At 39.6% G+C, this 10,867-nt stretch overlaps 1 protein-coding gene across 1 annotated transcript; it reads left to right on the forward strand.

The window, feature by feature from the left end:
* Nucleotides 1-5,020: 5,020 nt before the first annotated feature.
* Nucleotides 5,021-10,255, forward strand: LOC311251274 (carbohydrate sulfotransferase 12-like; the record flags this gene model as incomplete). The annotated part of the gene is made up of 5 exons (XM_084343650.1): nucleotides 5,021-5,051; nucleotides 8,635-8,807; nucleotides 9,022-9,165; nucleotides 9,275-9,582; nucleotides 9,925-10,255. The coding sequence occupies 5 exons, from the start codon at nucleotides 5,021-5,023 to the stop codon at nucleotides 10,163-10,165; spliced, it is 897 nt and encodes a 298-aa protein (XP_084199776.1). The 3' UTR covers nucleotides 10,166-10,255.
* Between the last annotated feature and the right edge of the window lie 612 nt (nucleotides 10,256-10,867).

Consider the following 10,867-nt stretch of genomic DNA (forward strand, 5'->3'; position numbering starts at 1 on the left):
CACTGAAGACAAACAACGTTTTTACATCTCGTTTCATCATGTCGCACCAGCACACCACAGGTGGGACGCACGGATGGAAGGACATCCTGTGACCCCCTTCACACTCTTGAAGATGATATCTGAGACTGACACTGAGATCACTGAGATTAGTTCTCACCATGCGAGACTTGCAGCCAGGACACTGTGAAGAGAAGTCACTTCTATTCTAATATTTAACATTTAGATTTAGATTTTTTAATTTAGATTTAACATTTTACAAGAGAAGTAAATATCACAAAGTTCACAATATTGCTGTAAATCTGGTCCAAAGTAACATTTAAAAAATCACATATGTTTTTTAAACATGGTTTGTTGCTAAATGTGGCGAAAAGTCGCTATTTATTTTAGCATGCGCAACTTTACAATTGGTCATTTCTGTACAGGTGTGGAAGTTTGTCTGAGAGCCTCAACGTCTCTTCAACAGATGTTCAACAAGTTTGACAAGCTTTTAGTTTTTTCAGCTCGGTTTCCTTGTTAAATGAACACACCCACACACTTGTGTCATTCCCACAAGGTGAGCAGCCCAGCAGAAGCTCACAGACCTATGCAGATGTAAAATGGGGTCGTGTTTATCGCATTCACGAGAACAATTCACAGAAGTGTTACGCACAGAGGAGGTCGAGTCCACAGAGAGGGTTATGAAGATCAAAGTTTGTGAGCGGGAGACAGAGAGGACCATCAACCTTTGTGTAACTGAGGAGCAGTTAAAGAGGATCACGGTGCTGCAGCTGAAGAAGAAGATAGAGCCTCTCTTCGGGCTCCCAGGTAGAATTACAAGTGTATAAATCACAGTTAACATTAAGTTAAGTTGTTGTCTTTTTTTACACTAAATTCTGTGTTATTAGGTGTGATTTGCCATTAGATGTTTGCCATGTAGTCTGACTGCAGGTCCAAGAAAGGCAAATAAAAATGTCCTGTTAAAAATCATAAATGATGTCTTTGTGAGTTATTTGTGACTGTCTAGTTTTGATTTAATTTGTGTGTGCTTGTGTTCCTGTGTCCACATGTTGTAGTGCGTGACCAGCAACTGGTGATCGATGGCGAGCAGCTGGTTGATGGGGGGATGGTGCTCTGCATTGATACTATATTGCTGGAGGACGACAGGCTGCTGTCTGACTATGGAATCAAAGACGGATCAACCATTCACTTGTCAGAAGTCATGATGGTGGGAAGTTGTGGTCCAGGGAGTAGAGGTGGTGGAATGGGTGACAGGGACGGCAGAAACCCGAGTATGGACTGTGTGGCTCTAATGTTAACTGGAAATGATGTCAGCAGTGAGTCAGCACCACATCCTTAACCAGCAGCAGTCGAAGATGTCCACCAGGATTAATGCTGAGGACTTCAGACACCAAAACAAGTCACACAGGTGGACAGATCAATGTTTTCAACATCACATTAACAGTCTAACTGGTACAATGACTGGAGTAAATCAGGTCCATTGAGTCTTAAAGAAGGCTGATGTTATCCTGCTCTGTCCTCACCATGAGTTATTATCATCTGGGGACACAAAGACACATTTTGACTCATCGTCACATTTCAGATGTTTGTCTAAAATCATCCGTTGTACAAAGCTGCCCACTTCTTGACTCTTTTACTCAGGATGGACTAATGTGGTGATTTTAAATGCGTCATCATGTATGTAGGTAAAGGGTCATCTGTTTTAATACCAGTGTTGGTCAAGTTACTTTCAAAATGTAATATATCACGTATTATTAGTTACCTTCATTTTTAACTAATGTCACGTTACAATATTACTGTCTGTGTAGAGTGATTCACTACCTGTTACACTACTTTTTAGTTACTTTCAGCAAGTGTGCTCTGAGGATTAGGCTACATCATCAGGCCTACGACATACGGCTCATTTCAGTCACACAGAGACTGAACAAATATGTGATAGGCTCGTCTATATTAAACACACAGAGCCTATGTTGATATGTTCATGTTGGTGTGGATGGGTTCTTAAAAAAACAACGATAAACGCTTCACTTTGGTTGGTAATGCGTTACATGGCATCACATTACTGAAATATTATTAGTAATGCAATATAGTACTCTGTTACCGCTAATAGTACTCTATATATACTCTATATATTGATCTAAGTATAAAACTGTTTTAATACTGGGATTTAAAAGTGCATGAAGTGATTCCTGAGAGAGATAGTGGATTGTTTGGGTTGGTAGCCTGCCAACAACTGAAACTGAAAGCATTAATATGTGACTCAACTATTTTATCAGAAGGACTCACATGCACTAACATGTCTGCATGGTTGGCTCTGCTATCAAATCAAAGAGAGAAGCTCAGATCACTTCTGGATTCCAGTTGGATGACTTAAAGGACTAAAATCTTCCATTGTGCCTTTGAAACTAGACCTGAGTGATTTATAATAATATGATTGTTACAGAATCATTTTTATTATGATCGTTTGAGGATGATCTGTCTTGAGCTGTACTGTGTTTTATGACATTTCTTTGTTTTTCTTCTGTTGTTACTCGAACTGGTGTGTGACCAACTGATGTGGCTGCAAACTTTTAACCAGCACACACAAAGTATTTGTAATAACCTTTAAACAGCCGATCTATCATTTTCTCTACTGGATCACAAACATGTAAGGAGCAGTGGGGAGAAGCAGGTCAAACACGTCCAAATGTATCTCTAAATCTCTGACTCTAGAAGTGTGTCAAAAAGATGTTTGTGTTGAGAAATGTGTGTGAAAACTTTACTTGTTTGACGTTACTTATTTCAGTATTCACAGTGAACACATGACATTGTGCACCAGTTCTGTCACTTCTGTTAATCTTGGTTTGCATTCATGGGACTTTCCAGGCTTTAGTATGAAACTGAAGTATTTTCCGTGGACTCATCAGACTAAAAAAGGCCTAATTGATTTGAAATGTGTTACTCCATGAGATCTTAAAGTGAAGGTTTTTTGGTGCTATTTGAATATTGTCTGACATTGATATAAACCACTTCTCCAGTCTTACTAGTCATCAGTGTCGTCATAGTTCAGTGTTATTTTGGGATTGACCTACAGAGGGCGCTACAGCTCCTGATTCTGTGTCAAGTTTTATTATGTGAGAGTTCATACAAATATAAACATTTTTACAGTTCTGTACCTTCACTGGCAGGATTGAACATTTTTCACATGACTATATGTAAAACACACGTATATTTATTATCTTTAATCTGATACTGCATGTGAATAAAATGTTACTGTTGTGCTGTTGTTTAACTTTCATTAATGCACAGATGATGTATTCAATACAATATTTCATTATTCAGAACATCCTGTACAAACCAGATGAAAAACACACAACTTATGTTGTGTGCTATGTGACTATATTATGTGAAGTCTAAATTAAAGTCTGTGCTTTAATGCTACAGAGACATGCTGCAGTAATCCAGTGGACTTTTGGCTGCAGTTCAACGCAGTAATTCAACAGTCACATATGTTTACTTTTGCTACCTCAAGTGTTTTCAGCTGATGATACTTCTGTGCTTTTATTTTATTATTTAGTTCAAACTTGAATGCAGCACTCATCACTCACCCATTAACTTCAGACTCGTCAATTAGAGCTCCACATTACTTTTAAGAAGATTTGACGTTAATAAATGCATTATTGTAAATACAGTATACAGGGAATTTGAAATGAGGACTTCTGAGTTTTTCCATGATTACCTGTTACCCTAAGCCATGTAATGACATATGGAAAATTGTGCTTTTAATTTGCATAATAATAATAATAATAATAATAATAATAATAATAATAGATTACAAAATAAATTAAACATTTTGGGCTACAAATTATGAGGTAAAAGCTAAAACAGATTTGAAAGTAAAAAGGTTGGTGTATATTTCTTTAAATTTAATGTTGAAAGTAAAAGTATTTTTCAGCTTTGTTTACTGGTCAGTTGAACACAGCCGAACCCTGTACATCATCATCTGCACTCTGTGAAGAGAGCAGCAGAGGCTACAGATGGACACACAGAATTGTCTGTGAAAGTTTTTGTGAAAGGGCTAGATGGGGAGACTTTAACCTTCATCTTTACTGAGGAAAAGTTTAAAAGCACCACCGTGCTGCAGCTGAAGAAGAAGATAACAGAGAATTACTCTAAAATACCAGATAAAATCACTCTGGGTTATGCGATGACATGGTCACGACTGAAATAGAAAGACATTTTTAAGAATTATAAATGATATTCTCAAATATGAAGCACAGAGTTAAAATTTACTCATGCTGTTAGATTCACATCAGTTAAAGATATTGTTTATTAGATACAACAGCTCTACTAATAAAGATCAATGGTGATGTGGTGGGGAAAACACACATTGTATCTGTGTCTAAGCCTTTTTATTTGTCATGTCCACTATGACATGGTACAGCAACTTTTTTTACACTATTCTTGCTACTACAACAATGAAAACAATGAAGACAACAACTGTCTAGCATACTAAGTACTTCATTTTTTAAAAAAGAGGGTAAACCCTGTGAAAATTGGCCCTGTCTTGTACCTAACATGAATTCTCGAAACCTTATTGTGTAATGGATGTGCCAAACCCTTGTAAACTATTTACTGTTATGATTTTCTTTATTGTGTGACTGAATTTAATTTAATTTAAAACTACTGGATGCCAGATTTTAAGTGAAGGTGCAGACTGGATTTTGTTGCTTGCTGTTAAATTTGCTTAGTTATTTTTCAATGATGACTTTTAAATTTGTATGGTTAACATCTTCATAGCGTTACAGTTCTGCCTGATGGTTAGACGTTAGTGTTTTCTACATACCTGATAAGACTTTATGTGGTTACGGTAATGATCAACATACTTAGTTCCCTTCCTGGAGAAAATCATCTGCAGTGTAGTCGTTTGTTACCTGAAAGCAACATTATGTAGGAATTCGTATTTTGTGCGATTTGGATATCACTCTTCACTTTTAAATATGTCAGGGCGTTTGTTTCAATGTCTAAGCACCTGTCTGTCCAAATGAAAGGAGGCGGGACGTGCCTCTTCATGGGTATGTTCCTGTTTGTTTCCTTCTCTGAATTCAAGAGTTTGCTTTGTATATGAAAGTCCTCACAGCCCAATTGTCAAGTACAGTAGAGAGCTTAGTGGACACAAACAGTATTGGGACATGTTTCTGTAGTCTGAGGTACTCATCAGTGGTTTTCTCTTGGAGAACAAGATCATCTATCAGAGAACTCTGCAGCAAGGTGAGTGATGTGATTAGTGATTGTGATATTTAGGTTGTGGCAAACCTACTGGAGCATCAGAATACATTACATTTACATTTAGGGCATTGAGCAGACACTTTTGTCCAAAGCGACTTACAATAAGTACATTTGTCACAGGAAAGAAACCACAACATTGTTGCTTCTCTACGAATTGATTTTGTTGTCACTTGACTTTTACTACAACACTAAATGAAATCTGTATGACTTCAGCTTTGATGTAATTGTGGGTTTTGAAATCATACTCACTCACAGTGTTAATAAAAACTGGAACAAAATATTTTTTACACAGTCCATAATGTTTAACTGTACAGTTTTGGTAAAACGTGTATGTGAATCTTTTGTGACTGGTATGTGCAGCGGTTAATCAGGGAAATAAACAGCAGATAATGGATTTTAACCTTAACCATTCAAGTGTCCTTAAACTTTCGGCTCACTGACAAAGGCTCTTATGTTGTATAACTTCAGCTGCCATGGCAGCATACAGACGGTTCCTGCTGCTCGTTGGATCTGTGGGATCCATATGTCTCATCATGATGTCCTTTAACCAAAGGAAGATATCACAAGACAAGAGAGGTACAATATGTGTGTGTGAGTCTGTGTTTGAATTTCTTGCGGTTCCTGCTGTGTATCCTGTTCGTGGTTAGGACAACTGTTTAAATAGATTGTTTGTATTATGTGCTCCAGTGCATGTGGTATTAGTAATTGGATTCATAGACAATAGATCGGCAATCTCACCCCTGATGACATTTGGATTAAGGATTCACTCTCATCCCATCAGCTCAGGGGTGTTGAGAAAGACAAATGTTTGGCTTTTGGCTTTCACCCCACCTGTCATTTGCCCATGAGAAAAGCCACTAGAAAGCAACACTAGTTAAAGGTGCACTATGTAGTTTGTAACGTGAGCTGGTGAAGGGGAAGGTTATGGTCGGCTTTAGTGCGGGTAGCTCCGGTCAGCTCAAAGACACGGCAGCCAACATGTGAGGTTTTCCGCGCTGCACTTTTATTACACTGTACTGACCATACCATGCCAGGTCTCTATGGCACTATTTATTACATGCATACATGCACGGATGAACACAGGCTGAGGATCCTACACCAAAACTTTACAAAATAAAATCAAATAAAAAGGGGAGTCTTCACTCTGCTAGCAGTATCTTTTTTCATGGTGGAGCGGAAGTACACCTGCTCTGCTTCTTGATACAGGTTACATTACTCACTAAACAAAAGGAGGCGCCACCTAGTGGCGCTACATTCAATAACTCTGACTGTTACAAGTTCATGGGAAGAAAAAAGATTAATTAACTGATTTTTTTTTTTAGTTTGTAGTTTAATATTGTAAATATTAAGATTCTTGGTTTGAATTTCTTCTCCAAAGTACAGACCCTTTCCAAAAAATTAGAATATCATGGAAAAGTTTATTTATTTCCATAATTCCATTCAAAAAGTTAAACTTTCATAGATTATAGATTCAGGGCCCACAATTTAAACGATTTCAAGTATTTATTTGTTTATTTGTACATAATTTGGGCTTCCAGCTCATAAACCCCACGAAAAACAGGAATTCAAAAAATTAGAATACTGTGAAGAAATCACCATTTACTTCTCAGTTTTTGTGGGAAAAAAAGAAAGAAATTAGGATCACATCAAATCAATCAAAATATGGTACTTTCAAAACGATACGTCAATCTTCAATACTTGGTTGGGAATCCCTTTGCCTTAATCACTGCCTCGATGCGCCGTGGCATTGAGGCAATCAGCCTGTGGCATTGCCTGGGAGTTATGGAAGCCCAGATTTCCTTGATGCTTGCTGTCAGCTCTTCTTTGTTTTTGGGTCTGGTGCCCGTCATTTTCCTCTTGATAATACCCCATAGATTCTCAATGGGGTTTAGGTCCAGCGAGTTGGCTGGCCAGTCAAGCACTGTGATGGCATGGGCATCAAACCAGGTTTTGGTTTTCTGGCGGTATGGGCAGGGGCCAGGTCCTGCTGGAAGATGAAATCTGCATCTCCATACAGATCCTCAGCAGAAGGAATCATGAAGTCCTCTAAAACATTCTGGTAGACTGTTGCGGTGACCTTGGATTTAAGAAAGCAGAAATCATGACTGACTGTGGATATTTCACACTGGACCTCTAGCAGCTTGGGTTCTGTTCCTCACCCATCTTCCTCCAAACCCTTGGACCTTGATTCCCGAATGAAAGGCACACTTTACTTTCATCGGAAAGAGGACCTTGGACCACTGGCCAACAGTCCAGTCCTTCTTCTCCTTGGCCCAGTTGAGACGCTTCCTACGTTGGCTCAGGCTCAGAAGTGGCTCGACCCGAGGAACCCGACAGTTGTAGCCCATCTCCCGGATGCGTCTGAATGTGGTGGTTTTTGAAGCTGTGACTCCCGCCTCATTCCACTCTTTCTGGATCTCTGCCAGATTCTTGAATCTTCTCTGTTTGATAATCCGCTGAAGCCCACGGTCATCTCTTCTGCTGGTGCATCTTCTCCTGCCACATTTTGCCCTTCCACTAGACTTTCCATTGATATGCTTGGACATAGCACTCTGTGAACAGCCAGCCTCCTTAGCTATTAACTTTTGTGGCTTACCCATCCTATGGAGGGTATCAATGATGGTCTTCTGGCCAGTTGTCAAGTCTGCAGTCTTCCCCATATTGAACCAAACTGAGACAATTGAACCAAAGTGAAGCAATTTAATGACACCTGGGGAAACCTGTGCAGGTGCTTTGAGTTTAGTAGATGATTAGTGTGTGACACTCAGTTTAAAACATTCATGCCCTGCAAAATTTGGGCTGATTTCTTCACAGTATTCAAATTTTTTGAATTCCTGTTTTCGTGGGTTTTATGAGCTGGAAACCCAAATTATGTACAAATAAACAAATAAATACTTGAAATTGTTTAAATTGTGGGCCCTGAATCTATAATCTATGACAGTTTAACTTTTTGAATGGAATTATGGAAATAAATAAACTTTTCCATGATATTCAAATTTTTTGGAAAGGGTCTGTATATCGTGCAAAATGTAAGAACTTGGCCACCTGCTGAATTTATACGAAAAACAAATAGGGGGCAACATATCACAAGGGTAACTGCTAACTACTGCTAACTGTAGCTGCCATTAGCTAGTTAGCTCGGTAAGCCATGCATCTAGCGGTTAAGACTGGGATCTCAGAGCACCAGGGGTGTGTTGGCGTTTCACCATGCAGGAGCTTTAGAGCGAGAGAGGCCGGGGCCAGCTTGTTAGCATGCAAACTTCAGTTGATATCCCTGCAACACAGTACATAAACTTCTTCAACATAACAGTAACACTGTCATTTCTTTTAAGACAGTTACAACACATATTCCTATTCGTCTTATCACAGAGAGGATCCGTCAGATGCAGGAACTGAGAAAGCAGCAGCTAAAAGAAATGTGTGATGGTGACAAAGAGGCATTTCCTAATGGGAGGCGCAGTTTTGAAGACATGAGTGACAACGAGCTGAAGAACTTCATTGTGGATGAAAATCACGGCATCATCTACTGTTACATTCCCAAGGTGATACAGACATAAACCGACCCAACACACTTACACATTGGTTGTTTCCTAGGCATGTCAGACCTAAACATCACGTAATTGATTGGATTTTGCATTTCTCAAATCAGTCATTTGTACTATGCTAGCCTTGGGCCTAGCTAAAAGAACTCATATGCTTTGGTACAGCATCACAGAGCAGCTAGCATGGCCTTAGACTCTCTGTTCTTATCTACAGGTGGCTTGTACCAACTGGAAGAGGGTTATGTTTGTCCTGAACCAGAGCGAGCCATTTGATGACCCCATGTCCATATCTGGTGACCTGGTCCACTTACCCAAAGTGTTCACTCACCTAAACAGCTTCCCAAGATCAGAGATGAAGGTCAGTTCATACAAGGACACCAGAAGTGTCCTTAAAGTATGAAATAGAAAACTAACTGAGCAGGGTTCGTGTGTCAGAGCGTTGATGTATACTTACTTGTTGACTACAGGCAAAGCTGAAGCACTACACCAAGTTCCTGTTTGTCCGGGACCCATTTATCCGTCTCATCTCTGCCTTTCGAGACAAGTTCCTGAAGGAGAACCAGTTCTACTATCCAAAATTTGGCCGAGACATTCTGCGCCGGTATGGCAACCAGCCTGATCCTCCACAGACAGCGGAAGAGGCCTTTGCATCTGGGGTGCACCCCTCATTTTACAACTTCATACAGTACCTGGTAGACCCAGAGAGAGAGAAGGAGGGGCCCTTTGAACCCCACTGGAGGCAGATGGACAAGCTGTGCCACCCCTGCCTCATACAGTAAGGCCATTTATTTAATCAAGGCTGTAGCTGTATTTTCATGTTTCTTTATTTTAAATGGCTTGTTGACCTGAAGAGAAATGAAATACATACAAATTGCACATGGTGTTTTTCTTTTTTTCTTTTAAACACAATTTTCTCATTAACAGCTTACAATTGATTAAATAACAAATGATTTATTGTAACAGCAGGAGAATTACACTTGAAGAAGCTTAAAAAAGCAACTGAGCACAAAATTGTGTGGTCCACTGAGCAGCACTCCTCAGGATGAGTGAACTGACACTGATGAGTTGATGCTGATTTCACTTGTGTGACATTGTTTTTTTCTTTTAAACTTCTCAGGTATGATTTTGTTGGCCATCAAGAGACTCTTCAAGATGATGCTGAACTGCTGCTGAAGATCTTAAAGCTGGAGGACGACATCAAGTTCCCTCCTTCCAATGAAAACATGACTACCCCTGACTATGTGTTAGACTGGTTCACAACAGTGCCCCTAGAGGACAGGAGGAGGCTGTACAAACTCTACGAGCGAGACTTCAGGCTTTTTGGCTACCAGAAGCCCAATGAACTGTTTGATGGTTGAGATAAGGTCATGATTTGGACAACCCACCGGTGTTGAACCCACAACACTTACCACTGAGAAAATAGCAATCATTAAGGATTTATGCAGGAAAATCATGAGGAAATTATACATTTTTGATTAACTGTTCTCAAATACAGGCATCTTAAGCACTCTAATTTAATTATGGCTCTGATCTGATGTAATTACTAAGTCTAAAGACTACTAATTCTGTACATCTCTACCTTTCCTACACTACAGCACTGAAATAAAAGCTAAAACATGCTAAATGTGTAAACATTTCATGTTGGAGGTTTTCAACACTGCATATCACGGCTCCACTTGCCTCTTAGACGTACAAAAAGTAACTTCTGCCACTAGGGTGCTCTCTATCAAATCAAAATCAAAAACATTTGCCCATGTTGTGTGGGAGCACCGGGCAGAGTGGGTGGGTAAGCCACTGCTCAGCTGTTCAGAGCCCGGCTGGAGATTTGGGTGCAGAGCCAGACCTCCTGGAGGAATAAACACCAGAACCACATCAGATTCTGAACTGATACAGAGCTGTGTACCAACAGAAGGAGAGCTGAGAGAAGACTATCGAACTCTTGGGGTTAAAATGTGGATTCTTATTTACTCCTGTTTATTAACCTGACTGCAGCAGTGATCCACAGAGGTGGCCTCCGTTGTTATGTATTTACATACTGTACTACTGACTGCTGACTGGAG

This window comes from Pagrus pagrus (assembly GCF_965226575.1).
Source record: "Pagrus pagrus genome assembly, chromosome: 22".
Lineage (NCBI taxonomy): Eukaryota > Metazoa > Chordata > Actinopteri > Spariformes > Sparidae > Pagrus > Pagrus pagrus.